Source organism: Oncorhynchus tshawytscha, linkage group LG02 (genome assembly GCF_018296145.1).
Source record: "Oncorhynchus tshawytscha isolate Ot180627B linkage group LG02, Otsh_v2.0, whole genome shotgun sequence".
Taxonomy (NCBI): Eukaryota; Metazoa; Chordata; class Actinopteri; order Salmoniformes; family Salmonidae; genus Oncorhynchus; species Oncorhynchus tshawytscha.
In genome coordinates, this window is record NC_056430.1 from 37,286,068 (window position 1) to 37,312,031 (window position 25,964).

Here is a 25,964-nt window from a genome sequence, read left to right on the forward strand (position 1 = left end):
TTTACTAATTCAATCTGGCATTCCTCTAATAGACGGGTACTTGGACTGTCTAAAAAATAACCAGTCCAATCAGCGTCCTCTCAGAAATGATGTGCAAATTTAGAATGAAAACCTGCATGGCCAAATGCAGTAGTTTGGATGAGGTTGTCTTTTGAACGGTTGAAGTTGATCCAGAAGCTGACAGGTTTTGAATAATGCCCCACACACAGTAGATACAGGCACAAACCTTTTAAATGAAAAGATGGCCATAATGAATTTGTGAAGTGAAACGGAACAGTTCAGTTTGGATCCAGGCCACTATTTGAAGGCTTTTATTGCAGAATTTTGTGGAAGCACTATCAGAGGCATCGCTTCTGGGAAAAGGACCTCTCTAGACCCATTCAACTTCAAAACCAGCAGAGTTGAAGCAAATAGTTTAGAACCCCTGCATCAACCTGACCATCAGCTCAAAACACAGCAACTTCAACTCTCTAAGAATCCTACATAAAAATCTCTTACCAGTTCAAGCTGACTATGACTGAGTGTTGATCAACCTGACATGTTACTAGTACTGTTAATTATATTGTAACTATTGTAATTGTTTGTGCATTGCAACCATTAGACCATATGCTTCAGAAACAAAATACCTAATAGCAGCTGTTCTGACTTTGACCAATTAGTGATCCTTTTGTGATTATCTTTGATTTCAATAAAATGCTCCTGATTATTCAGTCGTATCCTGATTCTCTGTATAATATATTAGTCCAAGCAATTAGCAATGGCGGGAAAGGACATAAGGAAGAAAGTGGAGAATATTATGAATAAACATGAAGTGGGGGATTACAAAGGCCTTCTGAAAGATCTGGGGAAAAATAAGACGATGGACAAGAAAAAAGGGAGAACAGTGGAAATGGTTATGTGGGAATGAGCGATTTCACAGAACTTTTGGAAGAACTTGAGGAAATTGAGAGTGACCAGAGTGAGGATGAATTAGATGTGGTGGCAGGTGCAGTGATGACTGTTGAGAAGAAGTTGAGTGTAGAGGGAGGCGGTGTGGCGAGGAAGGTTGGCATCAAGTGCAAAAAGTGGGACATGTGTTACAGAGGCTCTGAGATGGAACCTGATGAGAGGGTGGATGAAGTTCCTGCAGTGCGCTGATCCATATATGGTGATAGGTTGGGTGGAGAAGAAGTTGGGGTTGAGTTGGTGAAAGTAACTAGGAGTGGACTAGTGATGATTTATTGTGTTTCTTCAGACCAGAGGAAGCTGGCTGATCACTTGATCGCTTTGCTCTACATAGCAGGGCGCCATTGAAAGGAGTGACAACGGGGGTGGCATTAAATGTTGAGGAAGATCAGTTGAAAGTGACGATTCCCGGTGTCTGTGTAGCTTTCCATTTGGTGCGACGCAGATCCATTGGAGAGCGTGAGGAAATGGAGAAGACGTTGTATGTCCTGTTGAGTTTTAATGTAGTGCCTTTGCCAGATAAGGTTAAGGAAGTGTAAGTCATCAGGTGAGAGCGTTTGTTCCAAAAATACTTCAGTGTTTAAGGTGTCAGGTTTATGGGCATGTTGCATCAGTATGTAGGAAGGAGAGTCCTAGATGTGAGAAGTGTGTGTGTCTTAAAATTGTGTGTCTTAGTTGTAGGGGTGCCCATGGGGCTGGAAATCAGAGGTGTCCAGTGAGAGAAAGGCAGGTTGAGGTTGGTCGGGTGAAAGTAGTACAGAATGTGTTGTATGCTGAAGCAGTGAAGAGAGCGGTAGAGGAAGAGGTGAGGGATCCTGAGAGGATTCATGTGAGTAGGCAGAGACTAATGGAGAGTGATAGGAAGAATATGTAAGGTAGGTTTCTTGACATTCATAGCTATGGTTGTCAATTGTACTGCATAAATAGATTGACAGTCACAGAAAATTGTTGTGGCAGCGGCAGCGGCAGAGAAATACTTGAGACTGCAAGGTTTTCCTGCAGAACAGTTACAGGAAGTGTTGAGTGGTAGTGTACTGGAGTAGGATTAGATAAGGTAAATAGGGAATGGGGTGGTGTTTTTTTTGTATATATTAATTAATTATTTTTTTATTTCGAGAGGTCTAATAGTTGTCATGGTAATTTTTCCTTTACCCCAATTGTATAGTACCGTATCACAAAGAATTTAATGTAGGTAGGCCGTGAATGGCCTCACACTCCAGTACAGTAGGTGGCGGTGTATACACTTTAAATACGATGCGATTCGCCAACACAATCCCAAAGAACAAGAAGTTCACCGCGCTGGAGGGGCGGATCACTATGTTGTTCATTCTGATCACAGCAGTGCTGTTGAGTCTCTAGGCTAGCACAGCTTACGCTAGCTTGGCAATAGCTCTCGCATGAATTAGCTCGTTTCTATTTACGCTACGGTCGAACTAAATATATTTTTTTAAATAATGTCGAAGGAGGTAAGTTTGTATTGATTACTATTCATTAACGTGCTGATAGGTTGTAGCGTTTTAGTCCGTAACAGTTGTGCTATTTGAAGGCGACGCATTCTTACTTACCTAACGTTAAACATGACAGCAGGCCATTTGATCTGACAGCAGGCCATTTGATCTGCAGCTGTAAAGGTCTTTGTCAGCATTGTTATTTAGTGTGTCACCAGTATTTTCACAACTTATTTTGAAGATGCATTTTTGTAAACATTCGCCCATTTGTTCACAATTGCAACTGAATTTTTATGGCGCCTGCATCAAGTAAAGTGTACAGTCCGCCATTATACCTAGCCAGTTAACGTTAGCTAGTAGAGGGCGCGCGGTGACGCTCGATAGCTAACGTTATCTCTGCGAGATACGTTTTTGTCGCGGACTTTGAATAAGCAAAAAGCGCCAGTGTGTTTGCGTTTAAATTAATTTCAAAATGTGCACTGCTTTTTAATTTGTATTATAGATAGTTCACTAGCTAGCGTTAGCGAAATGGCTTATTCATAGAATGGCTACCAACCCAGGCTCCCGATGCGTTAAAGCAGCAGGCCGCATGCCTAACTAGCAAGTAACGGTAGGCCATTTCTGAGTGTAGTAGTAGACCTGACCTGCCATGGCTAGCAATGATCCCCATTTGCTTCTAATCCAGTGTGTTTCCCTCGTATTATATTCAGTCTCCCCGTGAGCCGGAGCAGCTCCGCAAGCTCTTCATTGGTGGGCTGAGCTTCGAGACCACCGACGAGAGTTTGCGGACCCATTTTGAAAGATGGGGTTCCCTCACAGATTGTGTGGTGAGTATTGCATTGCTTTTCTAATACGGAACAAAAATATAAACTCAACAATTTCATAGTTATTTTTTTAATGAGTTACTGTGCATATAGATGAAATATATTCATAGCACTACACACCCTAGTACAATTCCAGGCTGTTTCACAACCGGTCATGATTGGGAGTCCCATAGGACGGCACACAATTGGCCCAGCGTCATTAGGGTTTGACCGGATTAGGCTGTCATTGTAAACAAGAATTTGTTCTTTACTGACTTGCCTAGTTAAATAAATAAAACATGTACATCTTTTGGTTAAAGATGCCTTTAAAAAATGGGCCTCACAATGGGCCTCAGGATCTTGTCACAGTATTTTTGTGCTTTCAAATTGCCATTGATAAAATACAATGCTGCTTGTTGTCTGTAGCTTATACCTGCCCATACCAAAACCCCACTCATCATGGGGCACTCTGTTCACAACGTTGACATCGGAAAACCGCTCGCCCACACAACGCCATACACGTGGTCTGCGGTTGTTATGCTGTTTGGACGTACTGTCGGATTATCTAAAATTACGTTGGAATCTGCTTATGGTAGAGAAATTAACATTCAATTATCTGGCAACAGTGCTGGTGAACATTCCTGCAGTCAGCATGCCAATTGCACACTCCCTCAACTTGAGACATCTGTGGTATTGTGTTGTGTGACACAACTGCACATTTTAGTGGCCAATTGTCCCCAACCCATAATTTTAAAAGGCTAATTGATCATTAGAAAACCCTTTTGCAATTATGTTATCACAGCTGAGAACTGTTCTGATTTAAAGAAGCAATAAACTGGCCTCAGACTAGTTGAGTATTTGGAGCATCAGTATTTGTGGGTTCGATTACAGGCTCAAAACGGCCAGAACAATAGACAAAGAACTCGTCAGTCTATTCTTGTTCTGAGAAATGAAGGCTATTCCATGTGAGAAATTGCCAAGAAACTGAAGATCTCGTACAACGCTATGTACTACTCCCTTCACAGAACAGCGCAAACTGTCTCTAACCAGAATATAAAGAGGAGTGGGAGGCCCCAGTGCACAACTGAGCAAGAGGACAGGTGCATTAGTGTCTAGTTGAGAAACAGACACCTCACAAGTCCTCAACTGTCAGCTTCATTAAATAGTACCTGCAAAACACTAGACTCAACTTCAACCGTGAAGAGGCAACTCCGGGATGCGGCGTTCCTCTGTCCAGTGTTTGTGTTCTTTTGCCCATCTTAATATTTTCTTTGAGTCTGAGATATGGCTTTTTCTTTCGAACTCTGCCTATGCCAGCTTCCTGGAGTCGAACAGCTCAAATAAGCAAAGAGAAACAACATCCCATTACTTTAAGACATGAAGGAAGTGAATCTGGAAAATGTCAAGAACTTTGACAGTTTTTTCACTTGCAATTGCAAAAGCCATGATGGCACTAGTTCTCATGAGGACCACCACAGGAAAGGAAAACCCAGAGTTGCCTCTGCTGCGGAGGATAGGTTCATTAGATTTGCCAGCCTCAGATTGCAGCCCAAATAAATGCTTCACAGAGTTCAAGTAGCAGACACATCTCAACCTCGACTGTTCAGAGGAGACGGCGTGAATCAGGCTTTCATGGTCAAATTGCTGCAAAGAAACCACTACTAAAGGACACGAAGAAGAAGATACTTGCTTGGGCCAAGAAACAGGAGCAATGGACATTAGACTGGTGGAAATCTGTCTGATGAGTCCAAATTTGAGTTGAACTGCAGAGTGAAGGAAAAGAAGCCAACAAGTGCACAGCGCATGTCAGAACTCCTTCAATACTGTTGGAAAAGCATTCCAGGTGAAGCTGGTTGAGAGAATGCCAAGAGTGTGCAAAGCTGTCATCAAGGCAGCTGTCATCAAGGCTACTTTGAAGAATCTAAAATATATTTTAATTTAACGCTTTTTGGTTACAAAATGATTCCATATGTGTTATTTCATAGTTGTGACGTGTTCACTATTCTACTATGTAGAAAATAGTCAAAATAAACTTTTGACTGGTACTTTTGTAATTATATCAGCAAATGAATGGTTCAATTCCGAATTCCTCAGGTAATGAAAGATCCAGTCACAAAGAGATCGAGGGGCTTTGGCTTTGTCACTTACAGCTCTGTGGATGAAGTTGATGCATCAATGGAGGCTCGTCCTCATAAGGTTGATGGCCGCCAAGTGGAGCCCAAGAGAGCGGTGTCCAGAGAGGTGAGCGATGTCTGCTGTGACTACAAAACACAGAAACCTCCCAGTTTCACAGATTTTGATGTTGGGGTGCTTGCTGGAGTTTCTGAATATGAAGTGGAATTGTTTTTAATTATCTTCTGTTTGTCTTTTGAAGTGATTTTAATATTTTGAATGTCATGTTGGACAGGATTCTTCAAGGCCAGGTGCTCACACCACTGTGAAGAAGATCTTTGTGGGTGGCATCAAGGAGGACACAGAGGAGCATCACCTTAGGGACTACTTTGATCAATTTGGCAAGATCGAAGTCATCGACATCATGACTGATAGGACCAGCGGGAAGAAGAGGGGGTTTGCCTTTGTTACATTTGATGATCATGATGCAGTCGATAGGATTGTCAGTAAGTTCTCAAGTCAACACCATTGATACAGAAAAGCTGCTATTGTGTATTTAGATGTTTAACTTTTTTTCGTCAAGTAATTTACTGATCTGTTTTTAACAATCTCCTCCGCTTACAGTCCAGAAGTATCATACAGTGAATGGTCACAACTGTGAAGTGAGGAAGGCTTTGTCAAAGGAAGACATGAACCGGTCCGGTATGTATTGTAGCAGTTGATTCCCAACAACAACTGAAGCTTTAGATGTGATGTTGAGAAAGTGACTGACCTGTTTGATGTCTGAAATTCAGGGCCAAGAGGTGGAAACTTTGGTAGAGGTGGCGGATATGGAGGTATGAGCACTCTGGTTTTTATTTCCTTTTAAACCATATTCAACCTTGTTCCGTAGGGAATTAATTTACTAGTTGGTTGCCCAGGTGCAATGCAAGCTTCAAGTTATTCTCACATCTGTAATGATTTTTTTCCTAGGTGGTTTCGGTGGAGGGAGAGGAGGAGGTGGAGGATATGGTGATAACGATGGATACAATAACTATGGAGGCAATGGTGAGTTCTTCTGTGTTTTTTCTAGATATTATAAAATGTGGGTAATGTTTTCGGGACGATTTGCCAGTTTGTCCAAAAGCTTAACTTGTTTGACTTATTTCCTTAGGTGGCGGCTATGGTGGAGGTCCCGGCGGGTATGGTGGTGGCAACCGGGGCTATGGCGGAGGCGGCGGCGGTGGTTATGGTAACCAGGGTGGCAGCTATGGAGGAGGAGGAGGAGGATACGACAACTACAACAATGGAGGTGGTGGTGGTGGAAGCTACAGAGGTGGTAGGTCAACCAAGCAATGGTGCGCTGCACATATAAATAGTGCCATCACTTAGTTTTGTATCAGGATAGCTGTGTGTGATAGATAGCTTGGAATTTAAAACTACTATCTGTGTCCTCTTGCAGGTAACTATGGAGCTAGTAGTGGTGGTGGGAGCAGCAGTGGAAGTGGTGGTGGTGGTGGTGGAGACTACAATGACTTTGGCAATTACAACAGCCAGTCGTCCTCCAGCTACGGCCCAATGAAAGGAGGCAGCGGCTATAGTGGCGGCAGTGGAGGGGGCCGGAGCAGCGGCCCATATGGTGGTGGTGGTGGTGTTGGTGGTGGTGGTAAGTCCCATGTTACACTTCCCCTTGAAGTAAATAAGAACTGAGCCTAAGTCCCTGGATTTGTAAGGGAGGAAAATATAGGCGTTTCCCTAGTAGCTAGTCCCTTGAGTTGAGCACTTACGTAAGGCCTGGCCCATTCTGCAGGTGGTTACGGAGGCGGCTCCGGTGGTGGATATGGAGGGGGCTCCGGAGGTCGAAGGTTCTAGGTTCTGAGGTAAGCGCTGTACTGAAAAAATTGCACTGCACCTCTAGATTGGACTGTTAAATGTAGTTTTGGAGTCCGTACATTGGAGGAATTGAGATTGCCATTTCCACTATGTGGCTTCCTTGGCACAGCCTAGTCCAAGATGCAGCATAGTTGTTTTTAGAAAACAAAGCACTCCCTTTACATATGGCCAGTAGGCCTAGGCTCGAGGGCAATCATATACCGTGATACATGTGCTGAAATTGATTGTCTGAGTTCTGTATGGGGGATCCAGCAGCAAACCTTTACTTTCACAGAATCTACCATCTATTGAGCCCCTTGGCATATATGGATTGGACTGAGTTTGAAACATCCCCCCCCCAACTCCACACACAATCTGCCCTCCTTGTCTTTGCTATGCAGTGCAACGGGCTTGAATTGAAGGCTTGCTCCTGGCTTTTCTCCTCTTGACCCCACTCAAATGTAGCTGATAATGACGAAAGAAGGAAGGTGCAAAAGTTTAACAATGTTGTTCCGTATTGTCCAACAGGCTACAGTACTTAGGAGAGGAGAGCCAGAGAGGTGACAGGGAAAGGAAGCAGCAGGTTTACCCCCTAGATCTGCTCAGCCAAGCACAGTTGTGGCAGGTTTACATCTGCCACATGAAGAGAAATGTACAGTAGAAAAGGAAAAATCATGTGGAGAGGGAGGGAGGGGAATGGGTGGGTCCTTTTCAAACCGTTCTTGTCAAATGCTTCCCAGCAGGATTATATGATTTTGTAGTTTTGCTGTTTTTGTCTTTGAAGTGTAAAGCATTCCACTAAGGTTTTATGTAGGTATTTTGATTTTCCCCGCACCTATAGGGTGTTTTTAAGATGTAACCGCCACCAAATCAAGATTAAATAAACCGCTTTTCAGTTTTTGTTTTTTTACATTGTGTATTTTGATTGATGGGTTCCTGTTGATTGTGTTACATGAGATGAGTAGTCCTCAACAGATGAGTAGATGGTATGAAGTGTAATTGGAATATCCTCAGAGTACTTGCGTTATGTTCCATATTCAGTATCAAAGCATGTCATTGTTTAGAAAAGTGCATTTTTGTTTAGATAGTTTACCTCAATGCCTTTGGTGTAAATACCCTGCTTTTGCATACAGAGGTCAAAGGCCTTTGTGCTTCTGGGCCGCCGGGCCGGTTTCTCCCCTAAAGTTTAGCATTGTTGCCACTGGACAAAATAAAAGTTTGCTTAATGGCTTTTCTGTTGGCTCATAGCTTCACAATCAATTGGAGTCTAGCTTACACACAGAACTTGAGACTAGCCTATCAATTGGAGGAGCCAGCTGAGAGGCTAGTCATTGGGAGGAACCAGCTAAGGGAGAGAAGTAGCAAGATCCCCGCGAGGAGCCAGTGAAGCAGGGGACAGCAGCAGTCTTTGAGTACAGATGGTTGCTCTTGTAAGACTAGCGAGAGGCAGCTCGAGAAAGGAAGGGGTATTTTATATACCATGCTGGTAGGTAAGAAGAGATTTTTGATCAACTCTTGTATTTTTAACACTCACCTTTTTGAAAATGTTAGCAGTCCATGTTAAGTCTCAGGGTAAATTCACTAACATGGGCTCCGTAGGCATTTTATTCCAGCAAAGGTATTTAATCTTAGAGTAAGAGGGCTATAGATTTAGAGAATTAGTTAACTACCAGTGTTTTTGGTTGCCCAATTACCTGAATGATGCAAACCTTGACTGCTACTCAACTGCATTTGTGACAACATAAGTGGCCGGATATCCTCAATATTAATGACTAGATCTGGTTACACTAATGTTGGTAGTGCATGAAAATCTAGAATAAAAGCACTCAGTAGCACTAAAAATGTATGTACTTTCTCTAATATCTCTCTCATTTTCAGGAATGTAAGATGTCTGCACTAGTGCACCTCGCATGCACCTTATCTTGCACCTCTACACCTGTACTGAGATGACCAGCGGTTACAGGACCAATTATGACATGGGTATGCTGGATTTAAAAAAAAAATTTACTTACATTTTTTTTGTGATGCCTCACTTTCTCTGCTTTGTGCAGGCCAAATATCAGATTATTTCAAGATGAGGTGTGCTTTGTGTGGTTTTAATTGCTTTAATGTTTGTCTTTCAGTGTCATTTTAAATGGACAGAAGGGACACTACAGGAATGCTGCTGGACAGTTTTAAACTTTTGTACTAACTTGCAATAAAATGTTTTTTTTTTTAAGCATTTGTCTTTATTGTAAACACTTATGAGGCTCTGGTCTGTTTTTCAAATGAAGTCTTGATTGTATGTTCTGTAGAGGCAGTTCATTCTGTATAGACAGCTGTATGTGGTGCAGAGGGAAATTTATTTTATGTTTTTATCACCTATTTGCTGAATGTCAAATTCCTGTGTACGGGGTTTAACGGAAGTAGAGTAAGGAGTGGTATGAAGTGGTGGTAGCATTTTCAGACACAGAATGCATGATGTTTTGGGGCGGCAGGATAAGGTTGCAAGTTCAAACCCCCGAGCTGACATGGTACAAATGTCATTCTGCCCCTGAACAGGCAGTTAACCCACTTCCTAGGCTGTCATTGAAAATAAGAATTTGTTCTTAACTGACTTGCCTAGTTAAATAAAGGTGGTTGTTGTTGGGAAGGGACACTAGGTAAGTGGAGAACCCCTGCCATGGCTCAACATGGCAAGTTAAAACACACAGCCTAAGCAGTCTTATAACATGTCATGTTTTCCTGTGTTAGGGCATCATTCTAACAAGGAGTCTATAGACCATTTTATTATAATATATTTATATAGCACTTTTCATTACAAGTAGAATCTGTTGCTTTTTACAAACAATTTAACAAAATAAATATAGGGATCTGGCAGTTCATTATGGCACAATAGTCTGCTTTTCTTGCTAACAGGGTAGTGGTTCAACCCCTCTCCAGTTGTTCTCCTTTGCTACTATACTGAGGAAAAATATAAATGCAACATGCAACAATTTTTAAAGAGCATTATTGAAGTAGATTCAGTATGCCTTAACCTATGGATTTCACATGACTTGGATATAGATATGCATCTGTCACAGATGCCTTAAAAAGAAAAATGGGTCAAAAATCCAGTCAGTATCTGGTGGAACCACTCATGCAGTGTGACATCTCCTCATAGAATTGATCAGGCTGATTATGGCCTGTGGAATGTTGGTCCACTCTTCAAAAACTGCAAAGGTGCGGGAACTGGAACACACTGTCGATCCACAGCATCCCAAACATGCTCAATGGTGACGTGTCTGGTGAGTATGGCCAGAACTGGGACATTTTCAGCTTCCAGGAATTGCATTCTCATGCTGAGACATGAGGGGATAGTGGTAGATGAATGGCACGGCAATGGGCCTCAGGATCTCGTCACGGTACAGTACCTCTGTGCATTCAAATGGCAGAAAAAGGAACAGTAAATTCTCTGGCAACAGCTCTGGTGGACATTTCTGCAGTCAGCATGCCAAATGCATGCAAAACTGCACATTTTTGAGTGGTCTGTGTAATTATAATGCTGTTTAATCAGCTTCTTGATGTGCCACACCTGTCAGGTGGATGAATTATCTTGGGAAAGGAGAAATGCTCACAAACAGGGATGTAAACAAATCTGTACATAAAATTTGAGAGAAATAAACTTTTTGTGTGTATCAAAAATGTCCGGGATATTTTCTTTCAGCTCATGAAAAATGGGACCAACACTTTACATGTCGCCTTTGTATTTTTGTTCAGTGTATGTTGGTGGCTTAATCCTAGTAGTATATTTTTGACAACTTTTACTTCACTATATTCCTAAAGAAAATAATGTACTTTTTACTCCATATGTTTTCCCTGACACCCAAAAGTACTTGTTACATTTTTAATGCTAAGCAGGATAGGAAAATGGTCAAATTCACACACTTGTGAAGAGAACCTCCCTGGGCATCCCTACTGCCTTTGATCTGTCAGACTCACTAAACACACATACTTAATTTGTAAATTATGTTGGAGTGTGCCCCTGGCTATCTGTAAATACATTTCAAAACTAAATTGTGCCATCTGGTTTGCTTAATATAAGGAATTTCAACGTATTTATACTTTTACTTTTGATACTTAAGTATATTTTAGCAATTACATTTACTTTTGATACTTTGATACTTTTACTCAAGTAGTATTTTACTGGGTGACTTTTACTTGAGTCATTTTCTATTAAGATATCTACTTTTACTCAAATATGACAATTGGGTACTTTTTCCAACATTTTCAATTTTTCAGTGGGTGCTGCAGCACCCTCATCCTCCCGACTTCCTGCGGCTATGTACACACCATCATATATTATTTGACTCTGATGATAAAGAAATAGAAAATATTCCTGTAAAGGAATGTGTTAAATTTTTAGGAATACATCTGTCAAAAAAACACTTAGTCAGACAACATTTGAATTTCTCTCCTAAAATTAAGAAAACCAAAAATATATTCAATAATTGTCTACGAAGAGATCTTTCTATACTTGGGAGAGTACTTCTGTCCAAGACAGAGGGACTGTCTCATTTTGTGTACCCCTCATTATCGGTATGTGTAAATCCTACTACTTGTAAAGAGATCAATAAGACCTTTCTTGACTTCATCTGGAAAAATAAGTCTCACAAACTAAAAAAGTCAGTCCTTTCTAACAAAAGGGCTGAAAGCGGTCTAGAAGTGTTGGATTTTGTTGACATAAATAACAATTTCAAGTAAGGAATAAGTCATTGTTCTACCCCAGCTAGCATGTGTGGAATATTGACTTTGTTCTTGATGTTTTCGACAACAAGGGTAATATTCTCACATATGAACAATTTATAACATTGAAAGAGTTTCCAATACCATTCAGAGAGTTTATTTCTGTGATCAAAGCCGTACCCAGTGGTCTAACTACACAAATGAAAATTCATCTTAGCTTTGGTAATGATCACAAAGTTGATCCAGAACTCAGATTGGAAGGCGTGGGTTTACTTGAGAAATCTTGTTGTAATAAATATATAAGACACATTATTCATTCACAAATCCAACTTACACACTGGAAAAATGCATGGTTGAGGCCTTACAAATATTTTATACCAAACAAAGTCAAGGAAGTGCACTTCAAAATTTTACATAAGATATATCCATGTAATTCTATGATATCCAAATTTGTGGCTATTGATGATGTCTGCGTTTTCTGTGAAAAAGAAGGTGAAGTGAGAATCTATCCCACTTGTTCTTTTAATGTAAATTTGTTTCAGAATTTTGGGGAAACCTTCCAAAATACTTCTTTACCATTATGAACACTACCTATGTTTTTGACATGAAAGATATACTATGTTACTATCGCAATGAGAACAAAACCACTGAAATGATTGTGATTTTTTTTATTTTTGTGCCAAATACTTCCTACACAAACAAAAATTCAAAAATTATATACCCAAATTACACATTTTTTGGATTGAATTTAAATATTTTATTAAATCATGAACCCTATTGAACAATAACAATAATAATATTTTCCCAAATCATTATAATAAGATATTTTCATAGTGATTACAATTGCACTAGAATTGTTTGTTTTTTATTTTATTTTATTTTTTCAATATTTTCTCCTTAATACCAGCGTTCTGTTTTGTATGATGTAAGACTGTAAATTGTTGATCTGCATTTGAATAAATAATAATAATAAATCAAATAAATAAATAAATAAAAACACACCATCATATATATTTATATTCTAGACTCTGACATTGCTCATCCTGTTATTTTTTATTTGTTTTATTTTTGTGATTTGTTGGGTATTACTGCACTGTCAGAGCTAGAAACACAAGCATTTCGCTGCACCTGCGATAACATCTGCAAAATATGGATATGCGACCAACAGCATTTGATTTGACATAACGATTCAGGAGTACGTCATCAATTCAATTATTCTATCTTGTGTCGTCAAGACACTCTGTACAAAGGTGGCGACAAAGTCTGGGTAAAAGCTGAAACATTTTTACGTAATTAATTTCATTATTCTTTTGGACAAATTTCATATACACAAATGTAAATTTACAAACAGAAAACCACATTTTCGTACCCTACAAAAAGAAATTGAACTGTATTTTAAGACGGTTAAATGCTCCACTAACAAAACAGCTGTTAGAATTGTAAGTATATGGATGTCCCTTAAGGTCCTTGTGTAATTGTAATGCGATATTGTACCCCCTAGCTCTATTGTCCATTGTTTGTAATCTATGCATGCTTGTGTTCCCTCGTGTGCTTTATGTATTGATTTGTTGTTAATAAAAAATAAAAATAATAATAATATAATTTTTTTTAAAGACAAAGTCTGGGTAAATGCCATTTGAGGACCTGATTTGACTGATGTGAAAGGCAACCAACAGTATGTCTATCTGACCGCATTTCTGTGTTGCACCAATCACAGAGAGAGTTTTGTCCCTGAATCCACGTCATCTGGTAGTAAGACAAAATGGACGCACTCAGCCTGGTACTGTTAGCGCTCTCATAACATGCATTTCATGCTATTTATGATTTGAATGACACTATGATATTGATGTATCAGGGGTAGTTGCCACTGTTAGCCCAACAATGTAGAAGGACACAGTTTAACTAGCTAGTTCACAGAATTAGTAGCTAGCTAGCCGGCATGTTATGATTGTTGTCAGATTGCAACTGATCAGTCAGTGCTTGTCGTTCAAGTTGTTTGGCATCATGTTCACTGAACGGAATACCACATTCTCTTCATCAGGAACCCACTCTGTACACCGTGAAGGCTGTGCTCATCCTGGACAATGACGGAGAAAGACTTTACGCCAAGGTAACTAGCTAATCAACAGCGACGAATGAACTACCAGCACCTGCCCACACAGTCAATGTACTTCAAATCAAACCTTATTTGTCACATGTGCCGAATACAACAGATGTAGACCTTACAGTGAAATGCTTGCTTACAAGCAGGGGCACTGGTGTCAAGGTAATATGTACATGTAGGTGGAGTCAGTAAAGTGACTATGCATAGATAATAGAGTAACAGCAGCGTAGAAGGGGGAGCAATGCAAACAGTCTGGGTAGCCATTTGATTAGCTGTTGAGGAGTCTTATGGCTTGGGGGGTAGAAGCTGTTTAGAAGCCTCTTGGACCTAGACTTGGCACTCCAGTACTGCTTGCCGTGCGGTAGCAGAGAGAACAGTCTATGACTGGGGTGGGTGGGGTCTTTGACCATTTTTTTGGGGCCTTCCTCTGACACTGCCTGGTATAGAGGTCCTGGATTGCAGGAAGCTTGGCCCCCGGTGATATACTGGGCTGTACGCACTACCCTCTGTAGTGCCTTGCGGTCGGAGGCGGAGCAGTTACCATACCAATCAGGATGCTCTTGATGGTACAGCTGTAAAACATTTTGAGGATCTGAGGGCCCATGCCAAATCTTTTCAGTCTCCTGAGGGGGAATAGGTTTTGTTGTGCCCTCTTCACGAATGTCTTGGTGTGCTTGGACCATGTTAGTTTGTTGGTGATGTGGACGTCAAGGAACTTGAAACTCTCAACCTGCTCCACTACAGCCCCGTCGATGAGATTGGGGGCGTGCTCGGTCCTAGTTTTCCTGTAGTCCACAATCATCTCATTTGTCTTGATCACGTTGAGGGAGAGGTTGTTGTCCTTGCACCACACGGTCAGGTCTCTGACCTCCTCCCTATAGGCTGTCTCATCGTTGTCGGTGATCAGGCCTACCACTGTTGTGTCATCAGCAAACTTAATGATGGTGTTGGAGTCATGCCTGACTGTGCAGTCATGAATGAACAGGGAGTACAGGAGGGGCCTGAGCATGCATCCCTGAGGGGCCCCGTGTTGAGGATCAGTGTGGCGGATGTGTTGTTACCTACCCTTACCACCTGGGGGCGAGGAAAGCTTTGTAAGCGTCTCTCTGCTTCACAGCATGTCAATATTCATCCGGCTGCATGAGTAGATGCAAAGTAGCCAACATAGTTTTGTCATTTTACATTCAGCTGACTACCTGGGTAACAAATTGCCTGTATGCTCAAACTATGACTTATTTTGTGACACTGTCAGTGCTTGACTTGGACTGAAATAGGTTCTGGTACTGTTTTATATTTAGGTGCAGGAGCTCTTCAAGCTCAAGCAGTATAACATTTGAGTTGCAAATACTCTGCACCGGTGAGCTCCTGCCCAAGTCAAGCACTTGACACACAGTATTCACACCTCTTGACTTTTTCCACATTTATTGTTACAGCCTGAATTTAAAATGGATACAAATGATATTTTAAAAAATGAAAAGAAAAAATGAAAATTTTCTTAACAAGTCACGTAATAAGTTAAATGGACTCTGTGTGCAATAATAATGGATTACATGATTTTTAAATGACTACCCCATTTCTTTACCCAATACATACAATTATCTCTATGGTCCCTCAGTCGAGTTCTGAATTTCAAGCACAGATTCAACCACAATGACCAGGGAGGTTTTCCAATGGCTCTCAAAGAAGTGCACCTATTGGTAGATGGGTAAAAAAAAAAATCAGATATTGAATTTCTCTTTTGAGCAGTGGTGTAAAGTACTTAAGTTGTTTTTGGGGGTATCTGTACTTTACTATTTCTATTTTTGACTACTTTTACTTAACTACATTCCTAAAGAAAATAATTTACTTTTTACTCCATACATTTTCCCTGACACCCAAAAGTACTCGTCACATTTTGAATGCTTAGCAGAACAGAAAAATTGTCAAATTCACACTTATTCAGAGAACGTCCCTGGTTATGCCTTCTGCCTTTTGTTCTGGCAGGCTCACTATACACACGTACTTTGTTTGTAAATTATGTTGGAGTGTGCCCCTGGGTATCTGTAAATAAATAAAACATTAAGAAAATGATGCAGTCTAGTTTGCTTAATATAAGGAATTTGAAAGTATTTATGTGTTTTCTTTTGATACTTAAGTTTATTTAAAACCAAATAGTTTTAGACTTTTACTCAAGTAGTATTTTACTGGTTGACTTGAACTTTTACTTGAGTCATTTTCTATTAAGTTACCGTTACTTTTACTCAAGTCTGACAATTGGGTACTTTTTCCACCACTGCCTTTGAGTATGGTGAAGTTATTAATTATGCTTTGGATGGTGTACCATTACACCCAGTCACTACAAAGATACAGGTGTCACCTCCTAACTCAGTTGCCGGAGAGGAAGAAAACCGCTCAGGGATTTCATCATGAGACCAATGGTGATTTTAAAACAGTTAAGAATTGAATGGCTGTGAGGATGGATCAACAACATTGTAGTTACTCTACAATGCTAACCTAAATTACAGAGTAATCGTCATCGGCAAGGACTAGGACATTTTTGTAGGATAAGAAGAAATAGAATAGAGCTAAGCACAGGCAAGATCCTAAAGGAAAACCTGACACTGGGAGACATATTTACCTTTCAGCAGGACAGTAACATAAAACCCAAGGCCAAAAATACATGGGAGTTGCTTACCAAGATGACATTGAATGTTCCTGAGTGGCCTAGTTAGTTGACTTAAATCCATTTGGAAATCTATGGCAAAACTTTAAAATGGCTGTCTAGCAATGATCAACAACCAACTTGACAGAGCTTAAGAGTTTCCAAAAAGAATAATGGGCAAATATTGTACAATCCAGATGTGCAAACCTCTTTGAGATTTACCCCAAAAGACTGTAATTGATGCTAAAGGTTATTCTAACATGTATTGACTCAGGGGGGTTGAATATTTATCTAATCAATATATATTATTGTTTATTTACATGAATCTAAAAAAACAACATACATCCCATTTTGTAACAACAAAATGTAGAATGAGGCAAGGGGTGTAAATACTTTCTGAAGACACTGTATGTGATCTCCGTTTGACTTTTGCCCCACAGTACTATGATGAAACCTATCCCACTGTGAAAGAGCAGAAAGCTTTTGAGAAGAACATCTTCAACAAGACACACCGCACAGACAGTAAGATGTTTTTTCGACCTAATTAATCATATGCGCTTCAGTTTACATTATGGTCACAGGCTTCATTACTTGCTATTCCATCTCTTGCCAAAGGCTTTGAGTGCTGATCTGTTCTCAATTGCATGAAGGCTTCTGTGTATAACTGGTATAATGAAGATGTTGGATCATAGACTGAACTCTGCTTCTTTACCCAGGTGAGATAGCGCTCCTAGAAGGTCTTACCGTTGTGTACAAAAGCAACATTGACCTCTACTTTTATGTTATTGGCAGTTCACATGAAAATGAGGTAGGCTGGTGGTGGTACGCTAACAAAACACACTGAAACATTGCCTATGTTGGGTTGTTTCTCGCACAAAACATTGATACGTTTTGTTATTTGCTCCCCCAGTTGATGCTTATGTCAGTGCTTAACTGTCTGTTTGATTCGCTCAGCCAGATGCTAAGGTAAGACTGCACTTTATTTACACTGAACAAAAATAGAAATGCAACAATTTAAAGATTTGACTGAGATGCATACCATTCATATAAGGAAATCAGTCAATTGAAATAAATTCATTACGCTTTAATCTATGGATTTCACCTGACTGACCGTAAAAATAAAAAGTAGGGGTGTGGATCAGAACCAGTCAGTATCTGTTGTGTCTGCCGTTTGCCTCATTCAGCGCGACACATCTCCTTCGCATAGAGTTGATCAGGCTGTTGATTGTGGCCTGTGGAATGTTGTCCCACTCCTCTTTAAGGTCTGTGCGAAGTTGCCGGATATTTGTGGGAACTGGTCCACGCTGTTGTACACGTCGATCCAGAGCATCCCAAATATGCTCAATGGGTGACATGTCTGTTGAGTATGCAGGCCATGGAAGAACTGGGACATTTTCAGCTTCCAGAAATTGTGTACAGATCCTTGCAACATGGGCCTGTGCATTATCATGCTGAAACATGAGGTGATGGCGGCAGATGAATGGCACGACAATGGGCCTCAGAATCTCATCACGGTATCTCTGTGCATTCATTTTCCATCGATAAAATGCAGTTGTGCTCGTTATCCGTAGCTTATGCCTGCCCATACCATAACCCCACCTCCACCATGGGGCGCTCGCCTACATGACGACATACACACTGTCTTCTATCTGCACGGTACAGTTGAAACTGGGATTCATCCGTGAAGAACACACTTCTCCAGCATGCCAGTGGCCATCGAAGGTGAGCAATTTCCCACTGAAGTCAGTTGTGACAACGAACTGCAGTAAGGTCAAGACCCTGGTGAGGACGACAAGCATGCATATCAGCTTCCCTGAGATGGATTCTGACAGTTTGTGTAGAAATTCTTCGGTTGTGCAAACCCACAGTTTCATCAGCTGTCCTGATGGCTTGTCTCAGACGATCCCGCAGCTCAAGAAGCCAGATATGGTGGTCCTGAGCTGGAGTAGTTACACATAGTCTGCGGTTGTGAGGCCGGTTGGACGTATTGCCAAATTCTCTAAAGGGATGTTGGAGGCGGCTTATAGTAGAGAAATTACAAGCATTTCACTACACCTTCAATAACATCTGCTAAACATGTGTATGTGACCAATAACATTTGATTAGATTTGAATTTAATATTCTATTTTCTGGAAACAGCTCTGGTAGACATTCCTGCAGTCAGCATGCCAATTGCACGCTCCCTCAAGTTGAGACATCTGTGTCATTGTTGTGTGACAAAGCTGCACCTTTTAAAGTGGCCTTTTTATCGTCCCCGGGTACAAGGTGCACCTGTGTAATGGCATGCTGTTTTAATCAGCTTTTGATGTAACACACCTGTCAGGTGGATGGATTATCTTGGCAAAGGAGAAATGCTCACTAACAGGGATGTAAACAAATTTGTGAACGAAATAAGCTTTTTGTGTGGTTTTTTTCAGCTCACGAAACATGGGACCAACACTTTACAAATTTGCGTTTTACAATTTTTGTTCAGTGTAGTTGAATAAGCAACTGAGACATTTGTAACACTTTGTTTGTTTCCATAGAGAGGTCAGGATGTGTGTTTAAGCTCCCTTTCTTTGTCCTCCTGCAGGAAAAATGTTGAGCGGCGGGCCTTGCTGGAGAACATGGAGGGCCTGTTCCTGGCAGTGGATGAGATTGTGGATGGGGGGTAGGTAGAGTACTTATCTCACCCCAAAGCAGGGGTCTCTGGAGCTGTGTATTCTCCTCTAGTATGTCCTTTGACTCCCTGACCAAACCAACTTTTCCATCTAGACTGGATGCTTTCAAAGACAGACATCACACTATGGAGTACAGCAAAATTATTCATCCCCCTTGGCGTTTTTCCTATTTTGTTGCATTACAACCTGTCAATTAAATGGATGTTTGTTTGGATTTCATGTAATGGACATACACAAAATAGTCCAAATTGGTGAAATGAAAAAAAGAAGTTGTTAAAAATTTAAATGTAAAAAATCAGATAAAAAAATGTGTAAAAAATGTAATGGAAAAGTGGTGTGTGCATATGTATTCACCCCCTTTGCTATGAAGCCCCTAAATAAGATCTGGTGCAACCAATTACCTTCGAAGTCACATAATTAGTTAAATAAAGTCCACCTGTGTGCAATCTAAGTGTCACATGATCTCAGTATGTATGTAAGTATGTATGTGTGTATGTGTGTGTTCTGAAAGGCCCCAGAGTCTGCAACACCATTAAACAAGGGGTACCACCAAACAAGCAGCACCATGAAGAACAAGGAGCTCTCCAAACAGGACAGGGACAAAGATGTGGAGAAGTACAGATCAGGGTTGGGTTATAAAAAAATATCAGAACCTTTGAACATCCCACAGAGCACCATTAAATCCATTATTAAAAAATGGAAAGAATATGGCACCACAACAAACCTGCCAAGAGAGGGCCGCCCACCAAAACTCACAGACCAGGCAAGGAGAGGATTAATCAGAAGGGCAACAAAGAGACCAAAGATAACCCTGAAGGCTCCACAGCGGAGATTGGAGTATCTGTCCATAGGACCACTATAAGCTGTACACTCTACAGAGCTGGGCTTTATGGAAGAGTGGCCAGAAAAAAGCCATTGCTTAATGAAAAAATAAGCAAACACGTTTGGTGTTCGCCAAAAGGCATGTGGGAGACTCCCCAAACATATGGAAGAAGGTACTCTGGTCAGATGAGACTAAAATTGAGCTTTTTAGCCATCAAGGAAAACGCTATGTCTGGCACAAACCCAACACCTCATCACCACGAGAACACCATTTTTCATCGGCAGGGACTGGGAAACTGGTCAGAATTTAAGGAATGATGGATGGCGCTAAATACAGGGAAATTCTTGAGTGGAAACCTGTTTGCCTTCCAGAGATTTGAGACTGGGATGGAGGTTCACCTTCCAGCAGGACAATGACCCTAAACATACTGCTAAAAGCAACACTCGAGTGGTTTAAGGGGAAACATTTAAATGTCTTGGAATGGCCTAGTCAAAGCCCAGACCTCAATCCAATTGAGAATCTATGGTATGACTTAAAGATTGCTGTACACGAGCGGAACCCATCCAACTTGAAGGGGTTGGAGCAGTTTTGTCTTGAAGAACGGGCAAAAATCCCAGTGGCTAGATGTGCCAAGCTCATAGAGACATATTCCAGGAGACTTGCAGCTGTAATTGCTGCAAAAGGTGTCTCTACAAAGTATTGACTTTGGGGGGGTGAATAGTTATGCACGCTCAAGTTTTCTGTTTTGTTTGTTTCACAATAAATTTAAAAAATTGCATCTTCAAAGTGGTAGGCATGTTGTGTAAATCAAATGATAAAAAAAATAAGTATAATAAATTTCATTCCAGATTGTAAGGCAACAAAAGAGGGAAAATGCCTAGGGGGGTGAATACTTTCGCAAGCCACTGTAGCCAAGATAAAGAGGAAGACCAGAAGCAATTCTTTGGCAACCTGGGTCGTTCCACAGAATTATTTCCTTTTTGATATTTTAAGTATAAATTGTGCACCAATATTGCCTTTTCAAAGCCTGTTATATTGACCACATCGAAAACATTTTTTTTTATAAAGGCTTGCTTAAGTGCCACAATTCAGCGTTTTGACATGTCTCTCTGTGTGGGTTAACCCACTTAACCCCCAACATTTCTCCAGGTTCTCTCCATAGTAAAGCCCTAGTTATTTTGTTGCTTTGAAAAAGTCATTTCTGAAGATTATTATTAATTTCACTTGATTAGTGATTAATGTCAAGGGAAAATAAACCTATCCCACATTTTTAAGGTCAATCCTGTTACTCTTTTTAATGTAATGAAACAATAAAAATTATAAACCATTAAACATCTAATAGTCAAATCATAGTGTAAAAGCAGGTGAACTGGTTCTAACCCTTTTGGAAATGTCTTGTGTTTTGTGGTGGAAAACTAAGCAGGTCGAGCAGAACACGCCAACCCTGTTACCAATAGCTAGAAATGTTTTTTACAATCAAAATGTGTTTTTTGAAGCTTGCATTCAGTTGCCCCTCCCTGTTGCACACAAGGGGATTTATGGCAGATTTAAGATGAAATCGTCAACTATTTTATTAATCTAAAAGGTACTCATTTTGTGGAATGACCCACCTAGATGGATTTGACCAGTTAAATACTCTATTACATCATTTAAGGTTTCTGAGACTGGATAGGCTCTCAGTCCAATATAAATCAACCATCCTACTAGTCCATAGCTAGGTGATACAATAGCCCCTCGAAGTAAGGTTATTTAGGGTTAGGGAGGATGCCCATTTTGCTTAGCATTTAGATGTCAGCCATTGAGAGTGATCTATGCTCTTCTGTCTTCCAGAGTCATTCTGGAGAGCGACCCTCAGCAGGTGGTGTACCGTGTGGCCCTCAGAGTAAGACCATTGATCCTCCTCCTCCTCCTCAGTCAAACACCATGGTTCTGTTATCATGGAGTACTGTACTGCCCAGATGTCAACAACATTTAAATTGATCTGGACTATATTTCTCTTATGTTTACAGGGGGATGATGTTCCTTTAACTGAACAGACTGTGTCTCAGGTAATTGCGCTTCTTATTTACGAGAGAATCTCATATTACCTAGTAAACCTAACCCTAACTTATTAAAATTGTGTACAATTTATTTTAGTACTACTAATAATTAGGTAGGTGCTTACATTAGTCTTATTTCACACATGTACAAGTGTGTATTATACACATGTGAATTGTAAATATTTTTTGGGCATATCCCACTCCCCATGTGACACCCTTGGAGATTGGGGTCACGGCCAGGGACCAGACATTATTGACAGCGCCCCTGAGCAATTAGGGTTAAGTGCCTTGCTCAAGGGCACATCAACAGATTATTTTTCACCTAGTCGGCTCTGAGATTTGAGCCAGCAACCTTTTGTTTACTGGCCCAACTACTTAACCGCTAGGCGACCTGCCACCTGGTGTACTGGAATTTAAACGTGTGTTTCATAGTAATGTGATTTGGATATCAGTGAACAACATGGATGAGTGATGACTAGGTGGTTTGTCAGGCTAACAATCTTTAGCAAATACTGTAGCTTATGCTTCCCAGCTCTTTTTATCCCTAAAATGCCCTCATTGTTCTGTTAGCTATTTAAAAAATAATTGTATTTCTCTCCAACAGTATATTAAGCTACTACATTAGCTTTATTGTAATGAAAAGGGAAGAGAACAGAGGGGAGCGTACCCAGTTTAGCTGCTAATGAGGCTCCACTGTTAGCTAGGCGGCGTGTCTCCACACCTGGCAGGCTCTCTGAGCACTACGCTGATGGATGCTCCCATCTGACAGGCATTTTACTGGCTGCAGGTGTCTCCCTCTCCCACTCTGTCCATTAATCGTCATCGCCAACCCTGGGCCCGCACGCCTCATAATGGTTACTGAGAGACTTTAGTCTGCAGAATTAAAATGATTAATTCATTGATGTATCGTTCCTGTGTGTAGTAGTATTACTGGTGTCATCACACCACCACTCTTCCCTCATATCACAGTAGGAAAGTTCTGGAAGCTTCCTTCAGGGTTTTATACTGTATATATTTTTTTCTACCTGTGGTTGGATTTTGAGGTGATGAACATTTACCAAACTATACAGTTCTGCCTTTTGTGGGTTGCTAATGGCTTTCATCTTCTATAAACAGTATTAGAGGGACACTTAACCAAACCGAGTTCTCCTCACTCTGTTTTTCTCTTCTCTATTTCAGGTGCTTCAGTCTGCAAAAGAACAGATCAAGTGGTCCTTACTGCGATAGGAGACTTGTCTCTGCTGTCACATACACACCTACCAACACTCACTCACCTGATAACATCATTCCTATTCCTGTGTGTCCCAGAGATCATTGCACTGAAGTCTTCTGATTGAGCCACCAATCAGAACCAGCCAGGCCTACTGTGGCATTTTCTATCCTCCATTTCCTGTCTTGATTATCCATTCCCATGTGGTGGGAGATCCAGAGCTCTTATCGCCCAGACAACAGGATTAGTTTTTTTTTGTTGTCTCAACTCCACACATCCTTACTGTCTCTATGGCTGTTGGTGATTCCAACCTTTTCTATTACAGTACCAACAAATGTGATCTGACCAGTATGAATCACCCAGTATTCACCTATTCCTAAGGGATTTTGCCTATTTTAGTGGGCACAGCTGTTAGCTGTGTTAATAATTGTATGGTATATGAAACATGACTATTAGTAAAACACTGAGCCATCTCCTTGCTGTGCTCGTGTCTCTTTGTATACAACCTTTATTAGAGATTCCACTAAATGTGGCAACTTTTTGCTTGTGTAGTTGTGCATGAAGCATACATTTTGTGATTTAAATGTGATAATTACAATGATATGCAGGCTTTCTTTACATTGCGTTTCTCTTGTCGTTGTGAAAAGAACTTGGATCAAATAAACTTTATTTAAACCAGCAAGCATTTGATTGGTTTTTCTTGTTTGTGGTGCAGTAAAATATTTGTTTGTTGGGGAAAAGTTTGAGGCTATCTTTTGCCGCAGTAGGGCAGATGATGCAGTTGAAAGGAATTACATTGCCACCTGCTGGGAGACAAAGCCACTACAGTGCACATGTCAGAGTAGTGACAGAGGACATACTAAGATATTTAAACAAATCATTCATACTGACTTGTGTCCAATCCGATGCATGTTGGAAAGTTGCTTAACAGCAGATTCGGACACCGTACGCATGACACCTCAATAGAAAGTAGGCATGACGATCACAACAGATCTATGCTAGAATGTGTTAGATTTTAGGAATCCCTGGTATACTGACAGCAGGTACACATACACATTTTCTCCCTGTGTGTGTGTTTCAAAATGTCAAAAGTTGAGACTAAAAGTGTGTATGAGGTTTGCATACTGAGTGTGCAGAGGGTAGGGAAAGGTCACAGGGAAGCGCTGCTGCCATCCTTTTAATTTTCATCAGGGAACGTTAGTGACACCTCCGAGCCGTCAAGGACTCATTTCTCATCGGCTAATTACCCCGGCAGAGCCATAAAGAGGCAGAGAGGTAATTTATATTGATTACACAGAAACCAGGATAATTGACTGAAATGCCACCGTTTGGCATGCTCCTATGTTTTACATACACACAGACCGGCAGCATCTGAGTGTGTGTGTGTTCTGCAGGTTGGTGCCTGTATCTAATAACAGGGAATGTTTACAAGTGTGTGAGTTGATGTATGTCAGAGGTCTGTAATTAATGCCTATGATATGTGTATTATTGACAACGGGAATGTCCCATGGTTGATGTTCTCGTCTGTCCGTTCAGGTCAGAATGAATATCTTCAGTGTCTACCATGTCTTTATGTTTGCATCTGTCTGTAATTGTCCCACTTTCAAATCTTGACTTCTGATTGCGTAAACTCAGGGGAAAAAAGCTTGTGCTTATATATATATTTACCATCTAAACTAGTGTCACCTGCACTATATACTATTAAACAATTCAGTGATCCTACACATTGATTCAGTGATTCTACACATTGATTCAGTGATCCTACACTTTGATTTAGTGATTCTACACATTGATTCAGTGATCCTACACTTTGATTCAGTGATTCTACACATTGATTCAGTGATCCTACACTTTGATTCAGTGATTCTACACATTGATTCAGTGATCCTACACCTTGATTCAGTGACGAACAGTGAAAAGTGTGGTGGCATAGATCTTCGTTAATCTTAGCTCATTTGCAAAGCCAAATAAATCAAGGGTTTTGGTTGACATCATCGGATCCACCACCATTAGTCAAAACGAGATGATTGAATGGCCACACTGTGCTATCAGGGACATTGGAGCAGGAGTCTGCCTGATTGCATTCTGCTCCCATCTGTGTTGCTCTTATTATGGCCCTGGAAGCTGTGCAAACCCAAGGCATGTGATAAAGGGGAGAGAAAGACATTCGTTAGGGGATGTGTTTTGCATAAACAAACCCGGAGGTGTGTGTGTGAAAGCAGGGTGAAATGGGATTCTGGGATTTTTGTAGCAGTGTGGGCAATCTTAATGTTCAAAGTCAACGTATAACGGTTGTCGTCAAACAGGGATTTTGTGTGTGTGTGTGTGTGTGTGTGTGTGTGTGTGTGTGTGTGTGTGTGTGTGTGTGTGTGTGTGTGTGTGTGTGTGTGTGTGTGTGTGTGTGTGTGTGTGTGTGTGTGTGTGTGTGTGTGTGTGTGTGTGTGTGTGTGTGTGTGTGTGTGTGTGTGAGAGAGAGAGCAGGGTGAAATGGGATTCTTGGATTGTGTAGCAGTGTGGGCGACCATTATGCCACAGCATAACGGTTGTTGTCACACAGGGATTGCGTGTGTGTACCTGTGTAGTTTTTATGAGACGTGGGCCTGGGGCCGATATGCAGCTTCTCC

At 40.8% G+C, this 25,964-nt stretch overlaps 2 protein-coding genes across 3 annotated transcripts; both read left to right on the forward strand.

Annotated features, from left to right (window-relative positions):
- Positions 1-2,248: 2,248 nt before the first annotated feature.
- LOC112216693 (heterogeneous nuclear ribonucleoprotein A1) lies at positions 2,249-9,377 on the forward strand. Of its 2 annotated transcripts, XR_006078878.1 has the most exons (12): positions 2,249-2,411; positions 3,104-3,220; positions 5,291-5,437; positions 5,604-5,814; positions 5,933-6,010; positions 6,103-6,144; positions 6,281-6,355; positions 6,462-6,626; positions 6,750-6,953; positions 7,098-7,167; positions 9,038-9,139; positions 9,283-9,377. XR_006078878.1 is itself a non-coding variant. In XM_024376687.2 (11 exons), exons 1-10 carry the CDS (start codon positions 2,400-2,402, stop codon positions 7,157-7,159), a joined length of 1,113 nt encoding a protein of 370 aa, XP_024232455.1. In that variant the 5' UTR covers positions 2,250-2,399; the 3' UTR covers positions 7,160-7,167; positions 7,688-8,394. The 2 variants fall into 2 exon arrangements, 1 of the variants encoding a protein (XP_024232455.1); XM_024376687.2 differs by lacking the exons at positions 9,038-9,139; positions 9,283-9,377 and adding an exon at positions 7,688-8,394 and having other exon boundaries at positions 2,250-2,411.
- Positions 9,378-13,539: 4,162 nt separating this feature from the next.
- On the forward strand, positions 13,540-24,018 carry LOC112216687 (coatomer subunit zeta-1). The gene is made up of 9 exons (XM_024376672.2): positions 13,540-13,643; positions 13,905-13,973; positions 17,049-17,130; positions 17,325-17,416; positions 17,519-17,574; positions 19,181-19,258; positions 21,922-21,973; positions 22,101-22,139; positions 23,310-24,018. The coding sequence occupies exons 1-9, from the start codon at positions 13,626-13,628 to the stop codon at positions 23,355-23,357; spliced, it is 534 nt and encodes a 177-aa protein (XP_024232440.1). The 5' UTR covers positions 13,540-13,625; the 3' UTR covers positions 23,358-24,018.
- The last annotated feature ends 1,946 nt before the right edge of the window (positions 24,019-25,964 follow it).

Bases quoted from the DNA above. Each gene is read 5' to 3' on its own strand.
- LOC112216693 (XM_024376687.2), top strand. The intron at 6,356-6,461 runs GTGAGTTCTTCT...TTATTTCCTTAG, and splicing joins CAATAACTATGGAGGCAATG to GTGGCGGCTATGGTGGAGGT. The intron at 6,954-7,097 runs GTAAGTCCCATG...CCCATTCTGCAG, and splicing joins TGGTGGTGTTGGTGGTGGTG to GTGGTTACGGAGGCGGCTCC.
- LOC112216687 (XM_024376672.2), top strand. The intron at 17,131-17,324 runs GTAAGATGTTTT...TTCTTTACCCAG, and splicing joins CAAGACACACCGCACAGACA to GTGAGATAGCGCTCCTAGAA. The intron at 21,974-22,100 runs GTAAGACCATTG...TTATGTTTACAG, and splicing joins TGTACCGTGTGGCCCTCAGA to GGGGATGATGTTCCTTTAAC.